Consider the following 25,115-nt stretch of genomic DNA (forward strand, 5'->3'; position numbering starts at 1 on the left):
ATGCAGATGTGGGAGAAGTACAACATTTCTATTCAAACGTAGTAAAGAATTTGGATAAAGTTGAATACAATGAAAGTACCTCATAATTGTACAGTAAATGTTGTTAATTTCAACCACTGCCCCCCTTCTGTACCAGTCCATTCCTCTGTTTCTCTTTCTTTCCTCCTTCTTCCCCTCTCTTTCTCACAATATCTCTTTATCCCACCATCCCTTCCTCCAAGAGAGCTACGTCAAGTTCCCTAGAGATAGGCATAACGGGAACCAAACTTTGGGTGAGTTTTCCGCTGGAATAAAGTGTCTCAATTTGAATTCGCCAACAGCTTCTTTTATTTTGGAAAGTTCCAACAGGAAGTGCTTTGTATTGACGCGATGTCGGTGCCGAGGCGGGTCGTCCCCGCTGTTGCTCCCCGGTCTCCAGTGTGGATTTACATACCCTGGTTTCCGTGGGACTGGGAAGCGAAAGAGGAGGGTGGTGAGCCTTTCAGGAACTGAGGAATCAGACGCAAACGGCGCAGCTTCACCAATCAACAGCTTGTAACCCCGTCGTTGGTTTTCCCGTGCCAGCTAGCCGCCGTCGGATTAACGTTTGCGGCGCTTTCCTGCGCTTCTCTCGGCTGTCAACGGTCCTGTCTTTGGATTATTTTTCTCTTCTGGAGGAGGGCTGGGAGCTTTTTCGGAGAGGCCGGGAAGCAACTTGAGTGGAACCCGGTTTGAAGGGCTGTGGCCATGGCCGGGGGTGGTGGTGGTGGTGGTGGTGGGGTTTCTCCGTTGGGGCCCGCACCGCCGATGTGGTATCACCGGGACCTGAGTCGAGCGGCGGCCGAGGAGCTGCTAGCCCGGGCCGGGAGAGACGGCAGCTTCCTGGTGCGGGACAGTGAAAGTGTCAACGGGGCTTACGCTTTGTGTGTACTGTAAGTAACTTAGTCGCAGAGAAGAAAAAAACGTGTGTGAGCCTACCTTGTGTGTGCGGCCTCGTTTTGCTTTGTTTACTGGGAAAAGTTATACCCCTGCCAGCGGTTTAGTTTAATTGGCGTTTGAAGTCTTCAGCTAGCACACATGCCTTCAGGGAATCTGGGGTTTTGTGTTCAAATCACTGCCTCGTCGGTGATTACTCTGCAAAGCTACACACACGTTTCTGGGCTGTGCATAAACTTTCCTGCAGCAGCAGCAGCAGCAGCAGACTGGCATCATTTACTGTTGAACAGCATGCGATCAAACTGTACTAGTTGAAGCCTGCGTAAAACGCATTTGTTTACTCTCTCCTGGTCCTGGGAGACAGTGAGTGGGAGAGAGAGAGACTGTCTGTCTGCCCAGCAGTGAAACTCCTACATGGCACACATCTTTAGGGCAGTCCCCGTCTGTCTAGAGTCTGATGTGGTCGCCGGCAGAGCCGTTTTTACAGGCACACTGCTGCAATCAGCCTGCGGGTAGTGAGCAGTGGCATTAAACTGAGTGCTGGTGGAGGTAAATATAAGCATCTGATGTTTTAATTGAAGGCTCGATTAAGATCACTGCGGTGGTGAAGCAGCTGGTTTAGGAGGAGTTACACACATTGTCTTCTCAGACAGAGTATATTAAAAAAAATGACAACAATTTGTACGTTAGAAATATATAGACCTCCTCTGTTTTAGAGGGTGTCGCAGTGCCGGGCATCGTCTTCGTTAAAAGAAGTGATGAAATGCCCAACCTCCATTACACAAGGGAGAGTTTGCCATCATCCATCTCCATGTTCAGCTTTAATACAGACACGGTACAATCAGCACTTGCAATGACTCAGCCAAGTCAAACTAACCATGGGAAAGGAATGTTAAACTTTAAAAATTACAAATGACCAAAATGATTCACATCACCCACACAATGTTAAACAGATGCATGGGCCGCTGATAGTACAGATGCAGTAGATAAAAGGCCTGTGCCATGTGACACAGTACTCTGACATTGACTCAACCTACATCCCCTATCTGAAAGTTTACCCCATGCTGAGTTCAGTGTACACCAGCAGCATAAACTTTGTAAATGTGTGACTATTCAAAATATATAAGAATACGCTACAGTGATTAGTTGATTAATTGATTTGTTGATCAACAGTCGTTCAGTCATTCGTCAAGCATAAAAACATTAAACATTCACTAGTTGCTTTGCTTCCATTTGATATGTTGCTGCTGTTCTTTGTTTCACGTAGCTGTGAACTGGATATCTTTGGAAATATCTCAATACTGTTCTTGTCATGTGCAAGCCCCCCAAAATACAATAGATTCGCCATAGATTTGGCCACTGGCCTATTAAAAATACACAGCCGAAGAGATTTTATAAACACCAGTGACAATATCCACTTTTCATTCTTTGCTGGATGCACTAGTTATTCAGTAGGTCACTCTATGACCAACGACATTCCTCACATCCATGCATCATCCGTTTCCGGATTTATTCCCGCCTCCACCTCTTTCTTCCTCTCCCCTTTCACCTTTCACATCATCGACCTTGTTTCATCTCAGAGAGTTTCCTTCACGAGAAGCTTGCCAAGCTGTGCTTCACAAAACATGTTGCTGTTTTTATGCAGAAGTTATGCTAGAATAGCACTGAATTTCTTTGGTTACACCGTGGCAATCATGACATGGATAAAATGTAAAATGTAGTGCAAGATTATATTCAAACTTTGCAGCTTTTCCTTTTCTATGCTATGTAGTAGTATGTATAGTATATATTACAACATAAAAAAACAAGAGAATCGGAGGGAAGTTATGTAATTTAGCCACATACAGCTTTTAAATGACTCAGTGTGAGTGAGTGAGTTTAGAGATATAAGGCAGTTCTTCAATACTTTGTCATGACAGAGTTATGGTCATTCAATACTCACTCAGCAATCCAAGCTGAAGTCAATAATCATTAGGATATTAACTGCGCATGTTGATTACCTTAAAAGAAGAGGACTCCTAAATTGGTGAAATAAATGTGGTTCCAGTTGACTGTACATTGCAGCATTTGGTGTGTTAATTTTACAAAATTAAATGTTAAAATAAGATTAAAAAATATCTGCAAAGTTTAGAGAATCATATGTCAGATTGTGTAGTTGATGTTCAACACACAACATTTCTTATTATATCCCTGAGAACAGGAAGCCAGTTGTTCCCAACAACCCCTGGAGCTACAGAGGAAAAGATTATATGATCAGACAATACATTCATTTGTCACCTTTTGCAAATATTGCTTGGTTTAAAAAAATCCCCCAAAAAACATAAAACAAAAGAGAAAACAAAAAATTTCCAGGAAGTAAAATCTGAATCACCAGAGGCTTGAAAAGGTTCCAGACTGCTGAATGGCCGACTGTTTTTAGTCATGGCCCCGGTGCAGCATCCTGGAGGCTCAGGACTGATGTGTATAGCAGGTCTTCTTGATGTTTAATGACTTCTTCTTGAACTCCTGAGCTCTTTAGCTTCCCTTCTACACTATTGAAACACTACTGAAAGAAAATAAAACTCACTAAAACTCAACATGAAATGTCAGTGTAACTTAAATTTGTGGTGAATGCATTCAGATTGTCTTTGTCCAGAGGACTACAACATGGCACAGCGGAGGCTTTGCACACAATTGCATCAATGTCATGATTTAACATGAAAACTAGCTCATTTTTAACTGCTCTACCAAGTGACCTCTTTTAGGATCCTGCCCACAAAACACTTCCATATCAAGATGTTCTTTTTAAACCTGAACTAGACAGGGCTTTTTGTTGAGCTTGCCCTCGTGACTTACATACACAGACATGTGTACTTCCTTTTTGAGAGCCAGTGTGTTTAGGAAGTGTTTCCACTCTGCTGTTGTCTGAGAATAGACTGGTGTGAAGAAGCTGTCGCAGCAGTGGGACTGACTCCCGGGTCAGTTTCCTTGTAGGCCTTTTGCCTTTCACTTCCTCTTACTGTACATATAAGTCTGTGAACTTGTGCAGGCAGATTTTAAGGTAATACTTTTGTAGGAAATGACCCCCATTTAGTCTTTGTGTGCTAAGGGTGTTTGGTATTCCTGTGCTATAGCTTGTTGCAAATGAAGTATCCTCAATAATATGTTGCATATGAAAATACTTGTCTTTTAAATATTGTGGTATGTCTACACAGACATGGAGTTGTTTTCTATTTTTGCTGTGAGGAAGATGTTCATTAGTATCAGTGCAGCGCGTCTTAACATGTCAGGGTTCAGGCATGGCTCTCTGTGTGTCTGTGTCTGTTTGAAACCTAGAAGATTCAGTGAAAAGCAGGTGTGTGAATGGATATAAAGTATACATTGCCCTATGGAGTTATGCTGGATTGTAAATAGCCAGTTTTAGGTAGAAATACTGTATAAAGTTATTTGGCTATGTGGTATGTTTTGCCATTTTATTATTTAAGTACATAGCTGTCTTACAGCTTACTTGTATTTTATTTTATTTTATTTTTTAGATATTACACATGAAGATGTGAGGATGCAGATCTGCAGCTTTTGCACCACCCTTATTCCTTATGGAATAATGTAGGGAAATGTAGTGAAATTCTGCAGCTAGTCATTGATACACTATGTTGATACACATGCTGTTTATGTTGCCTGTGCCTGTAATTGACCTGACCTGCTGCACTATAAGTCAGTGGAGTGTGGAGTACCTGATGACCAGGACAGACACAAAGTGGACAACAGAGCTATGAGGGGGGAAATTAAACGTATTGATTTATTATAACTTAAAGGACAACCAGTAATGAGTTTTGCCAGTGTGGGTTTCTCTATGATCTTTGAAAAAGGTCACAGGCTGTGTGGATGAGACAGAACAGGAGGATGTGGCACTCTGAATTAATAGGGCAGAGGGAGTCAGTGGGGCAGTCATTACCCTCAACACAGACTGTTGTTGACAGCCCACACACACACACACACACACACACACACACACACACACACACACACACACACACACACACACACACACACACACACACACACTTTGTGTGCTTTGGGCCTATGTCTATCCCATAATAAACCCCTCTCACCCCTCTCTCTTTCTCCAGCTCCCTCCCCCCGTTATAACTTCGCTGCTACTGAAACAATAGTATTTACTTCCCAGACCCACAGAGAATCTCATCAACTGCCAACAGGAAGACACACACACACACACACACACACACACACACACACACACACACACACACACACACACACACACACACACACACATATAGAGACAAACACACTGCTGTGCACTGTGTATGGATCTTGTGGTACTGCACCCAAAATGCATTGTGTTTCAAAAATGACAGGATTAAATATGGATATAGTTTCACATGCCAGATAGACAAAAGGAACAGTTCATCTCACTGACTGTGTTTATAGGTGGACCATGAAACCAAACATTTATCAAGTTTATGCTGTTAGACATGGTATTTGGAACAATTATTGGCAACAATCTAATGACTATGCTGTGTTTAAATCAGTTCAAAATGGGAACCTCTGTTTTGTGTGTCCTGGTTGTGTAGCTAGTCAAGTTCCATATCATTTAACTCTGACGCTTCCTGTCAGATTAAAGCAGTGATGCCAAATCAAGAAAGGCAGCAAAATGGGACAGCTAATAGGTTTTGGCATCAGAAACACTATGGCAGGAACCAGTAATAAGGAGGCTGTAAAATCATAATTGCTGTCAGTAAGGCAATAGTCCAAAGTTTAAATGCGGTGAGAGCACATTTAAAACACATCATAATTCATTTTCAGAAACTGGAAGCGGTTTTAAATTGCCTGTCAAGCACTGGCACAGTTAAGACAAAATGTTGATCTGATATGTCACTGTAAATGTAAAATTTAATTGGAGTTGAACCTAGTGTTTGACCCAGTTTTTTGGTAGAAATTAACAAAAGAAAATTAGTAAAATTAAATTCTACTCAAGGCGAACAGAAGCTAGTGTAGCTTCTTAATAGTTTGACTCTGTCCAATTGTATAAAGTGAATCTAATGCAACTGTACCAGTATTTGTTATTTGGATCTGTAAAGAAATAATCATGTTGTTGTTTACTGTTGAAACACTTTCATATTTTATTCCAGTTCATGTTTTAGCTCCTGTAGAATACTGACCTGGAAAGACTGGAAAAACAGGCAGGATGAATTCCTGGCATGGATTTATCCTCCCACTCTTTTAGATAGTTTATACACACACACACAAACACATATACACACATACACATACATACTGTAAATAAGCACAGCGTATAAACAGAAGTAAAAGCATTACTTAAGTGTTTTGCACAGGGAGCCATCCTAACGCCCACACTTCTAAACAGATGTCAACTATGACACACGCATATACACCAACAGACATCAACCACAACATTTGCTTGGCAAAACTGGACATTGTGTGTCCGGTCCACTGAGCAGACATGAAGTGCAGACATAAAAATCATTAAACTCTAGCTTGTGGCTGCAGGCGGGCAGTCACGACTGTGTAATCACAATGTCAGAGCATTGATCTGTGATTGGGTTTTTTTTTTTTTTTAAAAACCTCGTGGTTCAGTCAGAAATGTGGTTCACACTCTGAAGTTTTATATGCAGTTGTTGACTGAAAGGTACACATCACAAATTCTGGGAGAGATTGAAAAAAGGGACTAGATATTTTTTGTGCTCTCACTGTAACTTTTACAATGTATAAACACGAGGTTCAACTGTGTTCTGCTCTAATGTATCACGCTACTGTAAGGATAAAGCCCGCTCACAACTGTGACAGACAGCAACAGGTTGAAGCTCTCTACAGCGTCTGAACCCCCTCGTGCTCATACATACATACACACACACACACCCCTGTCCGTTGAGGTCAAGTACAAGAGTGTGGTTGTGAATGTAAGACTGGAAATGTTGTTTGTTTGTTTTTTTTTGTGTGTCAAACAATAGTCTAAACATTGTCTCTCCATCTCTTTCTCTGCAGGTTTCAGAAGCACGTCCACACATACAGAATCCTCCCAGATGATGAAGGATTTCTGGCTGTACAGGTACATGGAGAAAACACACACACACACACACACACACACACACACACACACACACTCACACTCCTTTATGCACACACAAGACACACACAGTCCACTGAGGTTAAGTGTGTGTACATGGTGCAGCAAAAACTGTATTTGCTTCAGTAGCAGCTGGCAGGCAGAGATGCTTTTGTTGGCTCTGAGCTCCCTCACTCTCACATATTTCACACACCAACAGCAGCGTCTTTGTGCCTTGTGCCCAACAGCTGTGAAGTCCTCACCACCCCCAGCCACACACACACACACACACACACACTGTCACAGACACACATGACAACATGGTGCTTCAGAAGATCTTTGTGGCTGTCTCACTTTAGAATAATTTTTAGGGTCGTTGCTGTGACATTGTAAAGAGTCTAAAAGTCTAATGTCGCTTTGTGGTGCAGAATTTGTTTGCAGGCAATGTTGACTAAAACTGTTCTTCCTGGTTTGAATTATATTTAGACTAGTGGGTTGTGTCAGCTTACACAACATTAAATGTGGAACAATAGGCACCACCAGAGATTTCAATAACATGGCTAGTTGTAGCCAAGGAGTTTGGATGTAATTGTTATGTTCGTACCATGTAGAAAAATAACTTTCCTCTTCCTCTGTCTCTTGGTGTGTCCCTCCCTGTTTCTCTTCCTCTCTCTTTCCTTTAGACATCTCAGGGTGTGCAGCCTAAGCGGTTTAAGACATTGCCAGAGTTGGTGTCATTGTACCTGCAGCCCAGCCAGGGTCTGGTCACCACCTTGCTTTACCCTGTGGACAGAGAGGAAACCGCTGTCAGCGATGACAGAGACTATTCAGGTATCTCTAGCACTCACAAAAGCACACTCATATAGTCACAGTGGCCTCCCTTTTGTCGGATGTTAACTCTCATGTTAAATCACTTTTCTGTGATTGGTAGATGGGGAGGATGAGAAGCCGCCCCTTCCCCCTCGCTCTGCCTCTACCTCCACACCCCCTGGATCAGACACACCCACAGACAGGTACAAAGTGTACGCAGGACCTAATGTAGTAGTGTCTGCTGCACTCTGATAATATGTTAGTGCTAAAACTACCTACAGGAACTACCTGCAGAGCTTCTTAACCATTGTGCTAACCATCTCGTTTTCACCTACAACCATATTTGAAACACACAACCACGCAACCGCAACACACACACACACACAAACAGGAAGGATGCTGTTTCAAAATGATTGTGATTAAGTCATAAATAGTAAGCAGTTGTATAACTGATGATGTGAACCCATGATATGAAGACACTGAGCCTCAGTCATTTTCTCAGTTTCTGTCACATGACATGCTCACACATATTAATATCAAACATGACAATGACTCTCCTACATTCATGTTTATTAGCACACACACATAATTATCCTCTGTTGTTCCTGTGTGCCTCCTTCTGTCTGCATGTAGAGGGAAAGCCACATCCTGTTGAAGACCACATTGCTCACAGATGATGCAAAGCTTTAATGAGTGGGGGTTGTCATTTGTGTGCATGCAGATGTGTGCGTGTTTGTGTTGTTCAGATCTGTGCAGATTATTTTAACAAAGGTCAGCATCTTTGCTCAGACTACTGTGTGCTGTATTTGAAGAGAATTCAGTGATTTTATTAATCATTCTGATATTTTTCTAGCGGGTGAAACCTGCTTTTTAAAGTTTTTTTGAGAGGCACCAAACTACCGCGTAGAATTTTCTCAAACTGATGAGTGTAACAGCAGTCTGTATGTTGCAGTCACTGTGTCAGCTATAGGTGAAATCAATGGAGCAACATCCTCCTTTCGTTCACAGTGGTCCTCATTTATGAAGTTGTCATGGAAAGAAGTGTAAAATTGGCCATGGAAATCATACTGTGACATTTTCTACATATGATTTATTGCATTTTACTAAATCGCCAAAATGAGCGCAAAATGCATCATAGATCAGAGGTAGTGAGGGAACAAGACATCACCCTTTCATTTTCAGTTGAGACTTTTAACAGTCTGCTGGTTTGCAGACTTTGCATGCTAAAAATAAGCCTTGGCACAGGACAATTTATGTAGCTTACTTGGAAGCCACAGTGTGAACCATATTAAAAGATCATAAATGCAGAGAGCTGTAGATGCAAAAGCTTAAGTTTTAGTTCCCGAGGTTTACTGCTGGCCTTCTGCTGGCTCACATGGTGAAGTGAGTGCATGCAGTTTTCTTGTGTGTGTGTGTGTGTGTGTGTGTGTCTGTTTATGGCAGGGCAGACATAAGTCATGTCACTGGTTTAAAGGAAGTATGTGGCTCTAAAAATCCTGCACAGGTATAGTGCTCACAGTCTCACGCACATGCACAGCTTTGCAAATATGGCAACTATGAAGTTCATGACAGTTCTCTGTTTTACGATATATGGGAAGTCATTTATCTGCAATTTTAATACCTACTTACTTTATTATGTTGTAGTGCGCCAGCAGCTAATGGCCTGAGCACAATCTCCCATGAGTACCTGAAGGGCAGCTATGCTCTGGACCTTGAGGCAGTCAAACAGGGAGCCTGCTCCCTGCCTCACCTCAACAAGACACTAGTGGCCTCCTGCAAACGCCTTAATGGGTAAGACGGACACACCAGCGCACATGGAGACACACAAATTCCTCAGATGCACTAATAAACCGAGCTATTCTTTCACATGTTTGCCCATCACGACACTGACCTAATATATTTGTAAGGATTTGCTCTCTGCGTGCAACTTTGTTTTGGTCACAATGGCACATGTTGCACATTCAAACACTGTGGAAAAAATGTAGCAAAATGTAACTGAATCACATGCTGATTAATATTAATAATAATAATATATAATAATAATAATATGATATACATACATATAATAATACATATAACATATAATAATATGTTGTTAATTGTGCAGCTCCAACATACATACATACATAAAATACAGTAAATAGCTGTTTCTCTATATATTGATAAAATGCAGAGAAGGACAAGATTTAGAGAGGCATTTTTTAAAACTGTGAATCTCTTTCTGTTTCCCTCATCAGGGAGGTTGATAAGGTTCTTTCCGGTCTGGAGATTCTGTCTAAAGTGTTTGATCAGCAGAGTGCCTTCATGGTCTCCAAGATGATTCAGCAGGTACACCTCTTTCTCTTTGCATTTGTGTGTTTGTCGACTCAGAATGGAAGTGAATGGAGGTCCCACTTATCTAACACAGTTATTTTACTAATATTCCCACAACAGCGTTTGAGTATATTAGCAATAAATATAATTTCAGTTTAAGTAGGTGCTACAGATGTTGTTTTTTTTTGCCTTTAATGCGATAGTGATAGTGAGAGAGAGACAGGAAAGTTGGTGGGAGAGAGGGGGGGATAACATGCAGCAAAGGGCCCAGGCTGGAACCGAACCCAGGCCACTGCAGTAAGGACTGATCCTAAATGGTATGTGTCCTACCAGGTGAGCAACCATGGGACAGTATTTTAAACAGTAGGCCATTTTAATACTTAAATAAGGAACGCTTCCTCTAAAACTATAGCCAACAGGTCACCACACTTCCAAAACAATTTTATGTTCTCTTATGTTATGTGTGTCACTCAGGAAAACTATTTCAGTTTCACAGATGATAGGAGAATAGTAGTCGGGCTCATATTTTCATGCATAGAGGTAGCAGCGTACACACAAATACAAGTTGAGGTCATGGGGAAAACCTTTTTTTTTTCCTCCAGGGTCCTCTGGGGACAGCTGACGTAGACTTAGTCACACTACACTCTTACATACTGCTCTTGAAATAATTTATCTCAAGGAAAGACATGCACAGGGTTGTTCTGTGTTTGTGCATGGGGATGTCTTATTTGTAATGTTTTTCCATAGTTGTGCACTGTTGACTAACACATTTAAAACTTTAATGCTGTGTTTATGAGACAGGCAGGATATCTTGTTTTTTGTAGATTTACATAAATGAATAGTTGTGAAATAAAATCTTTAAATAATCATAAAGCCATCAGTTAAGAGGTGCAAATGATCAGTATAGCACTGTTCATGTTTTACCAGTTACCACTGCAGTAGTTTTTTTTCTAACATTAGTTGTTGAATTTCACAGCCTTCACAGTTAGAGCCATTTCTGCCTCAGCAAAACACTTTTCATTTATAACTGTTGGCATCAGTTCAGTCGTCACTCTAGTCAAGAAGCACACCCTATATGTGGTTTTATGTTTAAATAAAAACTGATTTATTTACTCATGGATAGACTAGTTACGCAGCCTTAAGAACATGTAAGACAACGTGTCATGTGAAATGTCTGTGTTTTACATACCATGCACCAATTTTTTTTTTTAAAGCCTGGATGAAGTGTATCATTGCTGTGGGTGATTTCCAAAGTCTTCCACCGTGAAAGCTACAATTTTTCTCCTTTTCTTTTCAAACTGCACAGCTCACATGGGTTCTAATTGCTTTTTTTTCCCCCACCAACAGTCAGTGAATCAGGGTGGAGACCAGGAGTTAGAGAACCTTGTGACCAAGTTGGCAATTCTCAAAGACCTGCTGTCCTCCATAGAGAAGAAGGTACACACATATATTCAGTCATGTGTAGCCCTGCACCCTCACACATGATCACTTCTGCTCCCTTTGTGTGTGTTTGTGTGCGCGTGTGTGTGTGTCTGTCTGTTGCGCTCTCTATCTCTGCTCAGTCAGACACACACAGCTGTTAGTTGGAGGTGGTCAGTTTAGATGAGCTTCTCCATATGACCATGAAGATATAAAGCTCATAGAGGCACAGATGGAAAGGGATGGAGGGATTTTGCTAATACATAGTGCATAGTGTGTGATACTGAGGAAGCAAGAGGGAAAGGGTGTGTCATGAAGGTCATAACAGTAAAAGTAAAAGAAAAAAAAGTTTTTTTTTTTGTTTTATTGTCACCTGCCATGTTCGTAGGTCAAACTGTTTCTAGATGGACTTGGTTTGTAAGAAAGGTCTTAAGCTGGCTGGGCAGGAAATGACCTCAGTGCAGTCAAACAGTGTGCCTTGACTCGTGTGATGTCACTGACTCCTCCTTCTGTGCTCCTGTTAGATCACACTCAGGAAATGGAAAATGTTGACCCCAACACTACAGCTGAAAACAATACTGTTTATCTCTGTGTGTCTTTTTTTTTATGTCCATGTCTCTTCCCTTCTTTCATTTTCTCCATCGTATCCCCACTAATTGATTCAGCTCCACCCCTCCTCTCTTTTTTTTTCTCCCCCCCAGGCTCTGAAAGCTCTCCAGGACATGAGCTTATCCTCACCATGCTCCCTTCCTCCTCTCTCCATGCGTCACAGCAAAGCAATCCCTGTGCAGGCCTTCGAGGTATGCATGCACACACACACACACACACACACACATAACGCACACACTTCACCTACATACTTTTTAGTGGTTGTCTTGCTGCAGGGGGATGGAGGTCAGTAGAGCAGTGCTGAAAGATTTGTTCTAGCCTTGATTTAGTCAGATAAAGGTGACGTCAGTAATATCTGCATTTTACAAATTATAAGGACATTCAGTGCTCTCAAAGCCAAATTGCCCTTCTGGGACATTCAAGCTCTGCTTTATTATCAGGTTAGGTATGCACATTACTATCTAAATCTGTTATCTTTCCTTTTTTCTCATAGGGCAAAGAACCTCAGGAAAAAAAAACATTTTTTCCGAGTTGATTTTAGTGTTGACGTAAACCTAAGAAATCTAATGTAGAGTGGTGAAACACATCCAGATGTGATTTATTAAATGTTACTGTCAAGGAAGTTTTGTTTCACAGAGGACAGACTGAACCTGAATTACATTAAAACAAGGCTATGAAGTCAAATATTCCTCAACACACTGCAGTTGCTGATTTGAGAGCAAAGGAATGTTTGTAATGCACTTCCTGTAGCGTTGTCATACTATGTTGTCAGCAGTAATGTCATAATATGAAAGGATAGAGATTCAGTAGAGAATAAGAGAAACAGAGGTAAAAAGAAAAACAGTAGAGACAATTGTCAGTGGGAGCACATTGGGAGGCAGGTGAGATAGAGCAGGAAGAGGAGATGAATGATTTGAAATATTAGTTGTCAGCCAAGTCTGCATTCTATGTGGTGATATCCTCTCAGTAGCTTCCTGTTGCACAGGAACAGAAAAGTTGTTACAATGAGAAGATAGGTTTAAGATGTGGCATCTGGTTCACCAACTGACGCACAAACAGACCCCATCAAACTGAATCAATGTGAGAATAAACATTTTTTTAAAAAAAAACAAGTCTTATTTTTCTAAGAACAAGCCCCATGAATTCAAAGAAACAAAGTCCTCAGTCAAAATACTTCTTAAGTATGTGATGAGCAGAAATTCGTGAATTGTCTTCAAAAACTGTGATTGAGAGAATCGGGACATTCTGTGTGTGATCATCGAAGTTCCTGCTTTTTGTGTTCAGATGTGCTGCCTGCTGATAGCACATTGCTGACCACATATAACTTAGACTGTTTTAACTCTGTTAATACCACAGAAGCAGCAAGCTTGTGTATGTGATAACAATAGAGGGAGAGAGTGCTGAGGGCTCAACCAGTTTTACTTTGGAGACCCCTGGTGGTGGTAAGATATGATAGGATATGAAAGTAAAGAGCTTTGTAGTCACATAAACGTTTATGTTCTCTGGTCCACTACAGGTGAAACTGGATGTTTACCTGGCAGAACTGACAAAGATAGGAAAGAGTCAGAAGTACACCCTGTCTGTGGATGTGGAGGGAGGACGACTGGTAGTGATGAAGAAGGTGAAAGACAGCCAAGAGGACTGGACCACCTTCACACATGACAAAAGTGAGAAACTCACACTCATACTCTATACACAATAACCACAGTGTTCTTTTGAACTGTGAGATGAGTAATCAGTGTTTCCCTCAGGAAATTAGTGTACAGAATCTGAACAACAGAGGTGGTACAACACCCACTGACATATCTTGTCTCATGATCACTTTAGTTAGTAGATGACAACCTAAACAAAAGGCGCATTAATTGTATAAATGGCATTTTTGGTGTGAAATACCACCTCTACTCTTTTTATGGATTGTTTAATGTTTTATTCTCAAAAAGTGTGATTATTTTTTATTTTGTTGGTGGAGATGGTGTTGAGGTGAAGTGGCTCACCTCTGCCACAAATTCTGAGTAATGTGTGCAATTTAGTTGCCTCCCACCATGGAAACAGTTTTAGTACCTCTGGACTGCAAGGCAAGAGATGCATCCAAAATTTTAATAATATAGTATTCTTGATGGCATCTGTTGGAGACACAGCTGAGGTTTAGTTACAACCTTTTTATTACAATTTTGGCTCCTGTTTCATTTTCTTTGTCCCCCGTCCTTAACTTTAACCTCCTCTAAACCTTTTTAATCTGTTGTTTGACCTCCATTGCTCTCCCTGCCTCATCATCTTCAACTCCTGTCTGTCTGTGTTTTTGTCTGTCTGTGTCTCTCCCAGTTCGTCAGCTGATCAAGTCTCAGCGGGTGCAGAATAAACTGGGCATTGTTTTTGAGAAGGAGAAGGACAAGAGCCAGAGGAAAGACTTCATCTTTGCTAGTGCCAAGGTCTGCATGCACACACACACACAAACACAAACACACTCTCTATTATCACTGTCTCTCTCTCTATTAGCATGAACAAAAGCATGTTGTTGCCAAAGCAATTTACAGATTATTAATATGCATATGCATATTAAATATGCATATATCTACATATAAGAAAGTGCAATCTTTTTAGCTCAGTTACAGTTCCTCAGTCAATCAAACAGGCAAACACCTACCAGCAAACATTACAGTGGTATACATATTCATTTTCAAATGAACAAGGAAATACTCTCACATAACCTTTTTATATGAATATTCAGAATCAGACGAGCTTTTTGGCACAGACTCATATGCAAGTTTTCACTGAGACTGTTATTGTAATGTGATTGTAATGTGACTCTGCACTTCCTTTACTCTTTAGATGTTTCTGTTTTAATGAAGAAAACATGATGGAAAAAGAGAGAGCTCTTAAATCTTTAAATGTTTAATGAACACACATATACACACACTCATTGATAGTTAACCTTTACGTGCTGCTGGTTAAAAACAAGGTGCCCTTTGGGGGAACTTCCACACACTGATTTGCGTGCGTGTGTGTGTTTCAGAAGCGGGAGGCGTTTTGCCAGCTGCTGCAGCTGATGAAGAACAAACATTCCAACCAGGATGAGCCAGACATGATTTCCATCTTCATAGGCACCTGGAATATGGGTTAGACACACACACACACACACAAAATCTAATATAACCTGGGTTAATAGCAGAATATACCGACTTACCATATATTGTAATATGTTGCATGGAAAAGTAACATTAAGTATTTCCAGAGCATGATATAAATATTTTTGATGAGAAAGTAGCATTCTGGTCTTTGTTGTGTAGGCTCAGTGCCTTCGCCTAAGTCTGTGGCCTCATGGGTGTTGTGTCGCGGCCTCGGGAAGACTCTGGACGAGATGACAGTCACCATCCCTCATGACCTTTATGTGTTTGGAACCCAAGAAAACTCAATGTGTGAGCGGGAGTGGGTGGAGTCACTGCGCTGCATGTTAAAAGAACAGACAGAGCTGGAGTATAAACCGGTGAGGAAAGCAGGTGGAAGCAAACATTTTTGAAAGAAGATTTTAAATGTAGAACCATTATGCACAACGTCACAGCCTTTTATTACACGAGTGTTACTTGTGCTTGCTCACACCTGCCAAAATCCATTTTCACGAAGTGGGTATGAAGAAAAAGTGGAGGTGGAGGTAAAACTGAAGATGAAGAAAGACACAGCTATTTTTTACAGTACAGGTGCAGAAATGGTGACTATAGGTTCCTCACTGTCTTGTTTGTAGATCGCAGTGCAGACTCTGTGGAACATTAAGATTGCTGTGTTGGTGAAACCTGAACACGAGAATCGAATCAGCCACGTGGGAATGTCCAGTGTCAAGACAGGCATCGCCAACACACTGGGTAAGTATCGTGCTTTGTATTCCTTCTTTATTCTTTTTATTTTTTGAAAAAAAAAATGACACGACACAAATAAAAATATAATACCCATAACCTTACTTTATAAGAGAATGAAACTATAATTCTCTATATCCCATCGAATTAAAGGTGTTTCTACTGGTGTATCTTGACATTATCACAACAGGAGCAGAATGATTCTACAATCTGTTTTTTTTTTTCTTTTTCTATAAAGTTGTCAATCACAGTAATGTATCTAGTTTTTATGTTTGTTTTGCTTGTTTCCTAGGTAACAAAGGAGCTGTAGGTGTGTCCTTCATGTTTAACGGGACATCTTTCGGTTTTGTGAATTGTCACTTGACATCAGGGAATGAGAAGATTGCCAGGTACATACCACGGTCCTAAACACACATTTTTAATGGCAATTCCTTTGAGGACACCCCATCTTTTTTGTTCAAGTTTTTCGTTTTAGTTCACTTTTGCATATCTTGCCTATTTTATTGTACTTTCAAACCTTAATCTTAAAGTTTAACTGTGTGGGCGCTAAAATGTTCTTTCCTGTTGGTTTGTGATGATGTGCTTTTATTGTGTGTCAGAAAACATCACACACGCACACACACAAATTACTATATCGCTCCATATTACCTATGATACATGTAATCTTCGACCGCTGCAGGAGGAACCAGAACTACCTTGATATTCTGCGGCTGCTGTCACTCGGAGACAAACAACTGAGCTCCTTTGACATCTCACTGCGCTTCACTCACCTCTTCTGGCTGGGAGACCTCAACTACAGGCTGGATATGGATATACAGGTGAAGGAGAACACACACACAAGCAGACATGCACAGACTGATGAAATGCAGCAAATTTAGATGAAGCTTTATTTTATCATCGTGTCTCTCTTTTTGTGTGTGCGTGTGTGTGTGCCCGCAGGAGATCTTAAACTACATTAACAGGAAGGAGTTTGAGCCCCTGCTGAAGGTGGATCAGCTCAACCTGGAGAGGGAGAAGAACAAAGTCTTTCTACGCTTTGGTTAGTATTCCTCAGCCAGTACTGGTTTACTTCCTCTTCTTGTACACAAGAAGATATTCCTGAGTCAGAGCAAATAATGGTTGACAGAAATCTCAACATTAACAGTTAACAGTGTGAGTTTAATGACTCACACTTCCCAAAAGTACTTGCTCACCACTATTGTCTTGTTCCTTGAATAATTCACTAGAACCATTCATTTTCTTACTGAGAACAAAACAAAAAGGCCATAGGACAGGCAGTACTTATAGAAAGATGCTTTTCAACCATTGGCTCCATTAAGTTTCCTCCATGCTGCCTTTTTTAATATTTTTAGCAGCAATAAGAAATAAGGCTCTGTATGTCTGACTCATATCATTTGTAGTGTCCATGCTGTTGTTTCTCAAAAGTAAGCAATTACACAGGATGTGGCACAAAATCAGCTGATGTCATCTCATACAATGCAAAAAGCAAGAGGGAAGCTGTCTTTTGTTTTAAAATTACACTAACATCTCAAATTAATGTGTTAAGATTTATTGATGCTATAAAATACCTGGCTTACCTGCAATAAGTTGTAACAAGAAAATCCATATCTTCTTGCTCGCAGCGGAGGAAGAGATCTCGTTCCCACCCACCTACCGCTATGAACGTGGCTCAAGGGACACATATGTATGGCAGAAGCAGAAGGCCACAGGGGTATGTTTATTAAAGTTACCTACATCACAGACAGGATTACTCCCAGCCATTTCTGACAAATACTTACCCGCTTTGTTTTCTCTGTATGAGTCATCCTGATTATCTTGCTCTGTGTTCTTGTACTTTTCTGTGTGTCCTAGATGAGGACGAATGTTCCATCCTGGTGTGACAGGATTCTGTGGAAGTCGTACCCAGAAACACACATTGTCTGCAACTCCTATGGTGAGAGCATCAGGAGAAAAGTATTCAACACACGTTTGTTTCAATGTGTAACAAAGGTCAACTTGGTATAGTGGTTAATTTCACCTAAACATTGTAAACATCTATAAATGGCTTATACTGCCATTGATATGACTGATCAACAAGGAGACTAAAGTACAGGCTCTTCTGTTTGTCAGGCTGTACAGATGATATCGTGACCAGCGATCACTCTCCTGTCTTTGCTACATATGAGGTGGGGGTGACTTCCCAGTTTGTCTCCAAGAAAGGTACAAGTGGATTAACTTCAATTCTTCAAAACTATACATATTTAATTTTCTTTGTTACCTTTGTTTCTTTCTTCAACTTGTCAATCGCTCTCCCTCCTGGTCTCAGTCTGTGTCTTTTTGTTCTGTCCTTCCATTTCTTTTAGGCTGCAGGTAGACAATTTGGCCATAATGGCAGATATTCAAAATAAAGTGGACTCTGCATGTTAGTTACAAATGTACAAATGGTTTGCAGTGTATAGGCTTTGAGAACTTAATGATGATTTGTTTCAATTCCAGCTGAAATCTGCACAGTGATGTGCTCCTGTTGTGTGGTCAGTGACTCACAGCTGGGCAGAGAGCAGAAATAGGCAATGAGTTGAGCTTATGTTTTCACAAGATTTGGATTTGTATGCTGTTAAAGTTCATGTCTGTTTTTACTGCTTATGAAGAACAAATGCAACAACTGAATGCCAGTTATCAAAGTGCAGTGTTTAATCTCTTCACATTCATATGTTTCTGGCTCATTCTTCTGCATTTTCTTTCCACTGAGCAAGTTGTCACATTTACAAACAAATGACTAATTCTATATTTGTGCTTTGTATATGGTATTCAGTGCCACATGCTCAGATCTTTCTCTCCACCTGTTTCTGTGTAGGTCTGCCAAAGTCTTCAGAGCAGGCCTACATCGAGTTTGAGAGCATCGAGGCCATAGTGAAGACAGCGAGCAGAACCAAGTTCTTCATCGAATTCTACTCCACTTGTCTGGAAGGTGAGATGAATGCGTCTGCACCTTTTGCAGTGACTCTTTCACACACATAGGGCTTTTCCACAGTCTGACAGAAATCCACCAGGAGTTAGAGCACAGACAGGGTTTCTGTAAAACCGAGTGGATGTAATAAAAAAGTATCTGTTTCTTCTTCTCATATCTTCCTCCCTCCCTCCCTATCTCAGGCAGTCAGTATACCTTTAAACTAGACTCCATTTTTGACCTATGCTGCATCCCCACCTCCCATCCACCATATACTTTTAAATGAAATGCAATAGAAAAAACATCTCCCTCCCACTTTGTTCCCTTTGTCCTCTCCCCCCTCCCCTCTGCCCTGCATTTCTTTCTCTGTTCCTCATCTGTAGAGTTTAAGAAGAGTTATGAGAACGACAGTCAGAGCAGCGACAACATCAACTTCCTGCGCGTGGGCTGGTCCAACAAGCAGCTAACAACGCTAAAACCTCTTCTCTCAGAGATCGAGTATCTTCAGGACCAACATCTGCTGCTAACAGTGAAATCACTGGATGGATACGAGTCCTACGGTATCTGTTTGTCATGTGGCTATACAATTCTTTGAAACTGACAAACTGTTTTGTTTTTTTAGCCTGACAGCAACCATGTGTGTGTTTCCCCTGTTAGGAGAGTGTGTGTTGGCTCTGAAGTCAATGATTGGCAGCACAGCACAACAGTTCCATACCTACCTGTCCCACCGTGGCGAGGAAACAGGAAACATCAGGGGGTCCATGAGGGTCAGAGTTCCCTCTGAAAGGATGGGAACCAGGGAGAGACTTTACGGTACTGCACTGTATACTGTACTGTATTGTATACTGTACACTGTAAAACTGTGTTGAGATAGTCTAGTGTACTGTTCTGTAGGAGAATTAAACAGAAACTAATTCCTTTAAAAGTAAAGACAGTATTTCTAACCAGGAAACAGCTGAGATAAATGAAACTTTGGTTAGTACAGGTGAAAATGGTACAGTTTGGGAAACTCATGTAACAATTTTTATTGTTGTGTTTCAGAGTGGATCAGTGTGGACAAGGACGAGACAGGTGGACCTAAAGGGAAATCCATGATGGTGTCCAGAGTGGGACATGAATATGTCAAGTCAGTAAAATCTGCTCTTTTAATTTTGCACTTTATTGAAAACTTTACTGACCATATTGTTCAGAGGAGATTATTCTATATTTGTATATATGTTTATTATATTGGAGATACCCATAAACCAAGGTAAAATGCAAAACATATTGCGGGCCAGTTCAGAGTTTACCAGCAACCGCAACTGATACCAGCACACTTGTACATCCCTGCTTTATTAGCACTCTGTGTTTTCTCTCACTTGCTGACTTTTATCCTGTTCTGTTGGGTCCGCCGTGCAGGCCATCTGTGGTTCGTAAACAATTAGGGGAGCTGGGCAAGGTCAGTGAAGAGGGAGAAAGGAACAGCAAGGAGGAAACTGCTGCAAGGTACAGGCACATTCATGTACTTCACACACACTGATCAGCAAACACACCTTCAGATTTCCCAGACATGCTTTTGATGTGAAAAGATCAACAGTTCAGGCCATGACACATAAACAAAGTAAGAAATCAACCATCTGTTCTGTTGTTTTCTATATTGTGAAGACCTAAGCAAGATGGATCAGACGGAGATCCATCCATCAGCAAGAACAGCTACAATAACCCCGCCTACTACATCCTGGAGGGTGTTCCCAACCAGTCGGCAGCTGCTCTCTCACCTGAGCTTCTCCCATCTCCTACCTCTACAAACCCCCAGGCAGCTAAAGCCCCTCTTCCCTCAGCTGGAACCCGAACCAAACCCTCCTGTGCGGCCTCAGGGCCCCTTCACCCACGCAGACACGTGGCGGGACACTCGGTCCGTGCAATTAGTGAGGAGGGCTCCTCAGAAGACGATGGAGGCACTTGTGTGGTAGGGGCACAGGGTGGAGGTGTCGGAGGAACAGTAGGAACCACACTGAATCGACCCCCTCCTGACTTCCCCCCTCCTCCTCTTCCGAAGGGAGCACTGGAGATGGTTGCAGAGGCCCCCTTCCCCAAACCTCGCCCTATTTACCCAGACCTGGCTGAGGTCAGGATCCCGGCAGCAAATCCTGGTGCCCCGCTGGGTCTCGGGGAGGGTTTCCGTAGAGGAGGAGGAGGAGGAGGCGGAGGCGGAGGTGGAAGCGGAGGTGGAGGCGGAGGTGGAGGCGGGGCTGGAGGTGGAGGTGGAGCAGGAGCACTGGACGACCAGTCGTGTTCCGTGCTCCAGATGGCAAAGACACTGAGTGAGAGTGAATTTCCTGGACAGCCTCCACGCACTCCCTCAGCACCACCACCTCTCAGGGGGCAGCCGATGGGTTTAGGCCTGGACGCCTGCCGCACCTTCCCACCCAGAAATCCCATCACAGAGAGTATCGCAGAGGACATGCCCGAGGAGGTGGGTGGTTCGTTAAAGTTTGCATGTACATTTAAGCCGTTAAGCTTATTCTCAGTGGTGTGCAGTTAGCAGACAGGAATTAATTATTACAATACATTAATTATTAATGTATTGCTACACTCAGTGGCAGCTGTGGGGGGTGAAGCTGTGACTATTTTGGATCGTTATGGACAATTTCTCTAGGACCATCCTAGTTTTTACATTACATTTTCTAAAACACAGAACCTATCTTCAGTGTAGACATAACCCAGCTGCACATCTATTGCACTGCACTTTAATTAAAGCCTCTATTGTTCATTTAGTCATCAGAGCATCTGGATTTTTTTCCACTTATGTTTAAATCAAAGTTTTAGTGTTTCCTTCTTGGGGTGAAGAAAAATAGAGCCCAACCAGCTAGCATGTTGTATCCTTTACTGTCCAGTGACATTGTTGGCATTTGTTCTGTGGCAGCTGAAATTTCAGTTTTTTTGGTTGATCCCGCGTTACATTTCTCCTATGCAGGCACTTTGGGGCAGCAGTAGTTCCTCTCTGTCTGTAGGGGAATCTTCAGTGGGGGAGTGGCTGCAGAGACTGGGGCTGGAGAGATATGAGCAGGGTCTTCTCCACAACGGCTGGGACGACCTGGAGTTCCTCAGGTACAAACACACACACTCAGATATGTTGACATTCATGCTGTGGTGCATAGTAGGAGTAGTGGGTGAAAATAAAAGAGTTTAGGTTGTGATATAGTGTGAAAGCAAGATGATGTTGACTGAAGAGTTATCAGCAAAATCTCCAACTTGAGTGCAAAAAGTTGAATCTTTAAGTGTTAAGAAGTAAATCTGTCTTGTTATTCTTTTGAGAGAATCATTATTGTGAAATAATTACAGTTGATCATTAATATTCATAAAGATGGTAGTTCTGAGCCATGCTTCAGAGATGACAGCTATTCTGATCTGTACATGCTGTATTAAATCTCACCCCTTCTTCTGTTTCTTACATCTTGTATTGTTTTTCCAGTGACATCACAGAGGAGGATCTGGAGGAGGCGGGAGTGCTCGACCCCTCTCACAAGCAAATCTTGCTGGAGAGCCTCAGGCAGCAGCAACAGCAGCAACAGAAATAAACTGAACCAAACTGGTCTATGACTGGTCCAGACCAGCCTGGAACCACACCAGGTCCCAGGAGGCCAAATCTCAGCTGAACTGAACTGAGCTGGAACTTGCCAATTGATGCCAGACTGTGCCTTCTGAGAGAAATTGCACTCCATTTGTACTTTCAAAAACACTCGTTGAACCAACGTCCTTTTTCACGTGTACTGTATGTGTATTGTTGTTGTCGTAGAGGTGGCCTTATTTAATGATAATCATTTCAGTCCTTTAGGCATCACTACCTAACCCTCGGCTTTAAACCTAGTGAGAGGATGCAGGATGAGATAATATTGTTTTTTTCTGGCCAGACAGAATTAGAGATACGACTCACATGTGGAGCAGGTGATGTGATGATGTCGTATCATCAGTTCTGACCTGTAGCTTCAAGCTAGAATTAGAGCTTGTTTTCTTTCTTTGTCCTGAGAAACAACAACTGAAGAGTTGAGGGCGAGTTTCCTAAAAATGGGAAATGTCAGACCATCAGGTTAAAAGCAAAATGAGAAGAGGGGTTTTTGTCTGAAAAACACGCTGCTCATGTTTTGTGCCCTCAGACTCTTAAGCAACACTGTGTTCTTCTCGGAGTCTCAGGTTTCTCCCAGTAATGCTCACATTTGGGAAAATGTGGGAATTGTTAGAGAACACTCGAGAGTAATGGTAACCCACAGCTCGAGCTGAGGAAGCCCCGCACTTCTTTGACAGAGGTAGACAGGAAGTGTAGACAGGAGAGGAGCCAGTCCTGAGGCATGTCAGACTGAAGAGAGCTCAACTCACATTTTTCAGATGTTGTACTTTTGCGATGACGTCTGGGCCACTGTTGTTGAAATGGTGGCATTTATTGTTTCAGTGTCTCGACATATATTTATGGATTTACATTTTTTTTAATGATAAAGGGAATATGGAGCAAACCAACCAAACCCATTTGAGCTAAAAGTGAAGATTTCACTTTGTTACAACATTTCAGTTACTGTTTTTGACACCACCTGCCCCATGGAGTGGGTTTTCCACACTCAACACCAGACACCAACATTTCTGCTTTTTTTCGGACCCTTGCAGTTTGTGGCAAATTGGTTACATTTTTAGAAGTTGACTTGTTTTTGAACGACAAATGACACATGCAGCTGAATGTTTCTTTGCACAGTCTGACTGGTAGAAAAAATAAAGTAGATAAGGCAATAAAATCACAAGTATATTAGAGGTTATAAGTGCTGACACCGAAGTGAAATATTGCTTGAAAGATTTCACCCAGTTCCTTTCTCATAATCACACTTTCATTGTCTGTGAGGACGTTGACTTTCAATTTGCAGAAAAAGACAAATCCTATTTTAGCAGCATATGACCCAGGTTCAATGAGTTGTGTAACAGGAGCAGTGTTGAGGGAAATGGTTAACTTAGCCAAACAGATTAACTTCATGTTATCTAAGCCATCATATTTTAATTGTCTCTGAGAAACCATTTGTCACCAAAACATTTTTTTCCTGTCATGTATTGAAGAGATTTTTTTTTTTTTTTTTTTCCTGATTTTTTTATTTGTTTCTTTTGTGAAATGACCACAACCATGGCCTTGTTGTAGGATCATGACACACCTCTGATAATACATTCAGAACAGATGAGCAGTCAGCATTCACAGTGAGAGGCTGTGAGGGCGCTTGTTCCCTGATTACCCAGCAGGAGGTGCTCCCACTCCACAAAGCTGATCAGCAGATACTGACCGTGGAGATCTCGGGAAAATAGAGCAATCAAGTCACGTTCAGTGAAATGAGTCATTCTTCACAGTTCTACTCAATGTATTTTTTTTTTTTTTTTTTTTTTTTTACATGTTCTTAAGCAGTTAAAAACGTGAGAGATAATTTACCTGTTAGTGTCCACACTGCCTTTATTTGGTCTCAATTTAAATCCTGCCTCCTCTTCATGCCCGTGAGGCCAGAAGCCAAACCGAAAAGCCAGTTTATCTTCGTTATAAAAGACCCGATGTCGATCCCTAAGACTTCTCTTTTCGTCCAAGTGGATCAAACCAAATGTTTCTCCTTCAGTCAAGCTCACGGCCTGCAGCTCACTGTGACAAGACCTCGAAAGTAGAACTCTAAACTGTGAGTGAACCTGCTGTTGCATGATTGAGAGCAAATGGGATGAAATCATCAAGGACTTTATTGTAGCGGTTTCATTCATACACCCTTGAATTATGTTGCTCACATCCACCTTTAGACTCGGCTGCTTGCCTGTGTCATATTTGTACAGTGTCTAATCTCCTAACAGCCAAACAACCATAATGCAGAGATTGTGGATCTGCCGTTCAGACCTGTTAAATCTAATGTCTTTTTTTAAAAGCCTTTTTGGCCAAGTGTTTTAGTGTTCTCAGTGACGTGTGTGTGTGTGTGTGTGTGTGTGTGTGTGTGTGTGTGTGTGTGTGCCTGAGTGAAAGATTTGCCATTGTTGTTTTCTCTGACACACTCCAGTTTATCTTTGTCCTCCATGTAGTCTCCTCGTGTTAAGTTAATGTAAGTTGTTGACCCATGTAATTTTTTTTGTTTGTTTGTTTTTCAATTAAAATCTAATATCTTTCCTTATTTTATAAATTCACTCATGTTGTTTGTTCTTGTTGTCTGCAGGGAAAGCTGTAAGGACG

General features: G+C 41.6%; 1 protein-coding gene across 1 annotated transcript; it reads left to right on the forward strand.

The window, feature by feature from the left end:
• Window positions 1–428: 428 nt before the first annotated feature.
• inppl1a (inositol polyphosphate phosphatase-like 1a) lies at window positions 429–25,069 on the forward strand. Its single transcript, XM_071497382.1, has 27 exons — window positions 429–911; window positions 6,922–6,985; window positions 7,666–7,813; window positions 7,914–7,995; window positions 9,437–9,583; window positions 10,030–10,120; window positions 11,453–11,542; window positions 12,226–12,324; window positions 13,650–13,800; window positions 14,456–14,562; window positions 15,147–15,249; window positions 15,421–15,617; window positions 15,873–15,990; window positions 16,274–16,370; window positions 16,661–16,799; window positions 16,921–17,020; window positions 17,604–17,692; window positions 17,833–17,914; window positions 18,091–18,180; window positions 18,815–18,928; window positions 19,291–19,467; window positions 19,565–19,720; window positions 19,949–20,033; window positions 20,306–20,392; window positions 20,552–21,362; window positions 21,864–21,997; window positions 22,362–25,069. The coding sequence occupies exons 1-27, from the start codon at window positions 727–729 to the stop codon at window positions 22,465–22,467; spliced, it is 3,849 nt and encodes a 1,282-aa protein (XP_071353483.1). The 5' UTR covers window positions 429–726; the 3' UTR covers window positions 22,468–25,069.
• The last annotated feature ends 46 nt before the right edge of the window (window positions 25,070–25,115 follow it).

Source organism: Trachinotus anak, unplaced genomic scaffold (assembly GCF_046630095.1).
Source record: "Trachinotus anak isolate AG129_WGS33_773 ecotype Australia unplaced genomic scaffold, CSIRO_AGI_Tana_v1 ptg000014l, whole genome shotgun sequence".
NCBI lineage: Eukaryota > Metazoa > Chordata > Actinopteri > Carangiformes > Carangidae > Trachinotus > Trachinotus anak.

What these genes read in the sequence shown, in the direction of transcription:
- inppl1a (XM_071497382.1), top strand. Translation starts at nt 727, where the DNA reads ATGGCCGGGGGTGGTGGTGGTGGTGGTGGTGGGGTTTCTCCGTTGGGG. An exon ending in TCAGACACACCCACAGACAG is followed by an intron (nt 7,996 to 9,436) that starts GTACAAAGTGTA and finishes ATTATGTTGTAG; the next exon opens with TGCGCCAGCAGCTAATGGCC. An exon ending in GGATGGATACGAGTCCTACG is followed by an intron (nt 19,468 to 19,564) that starts GTATCTGTTTGT and finishes TTCCCCTGTTAG; the next exon opens with GAGAGTGTGTGTTGGCTCTG.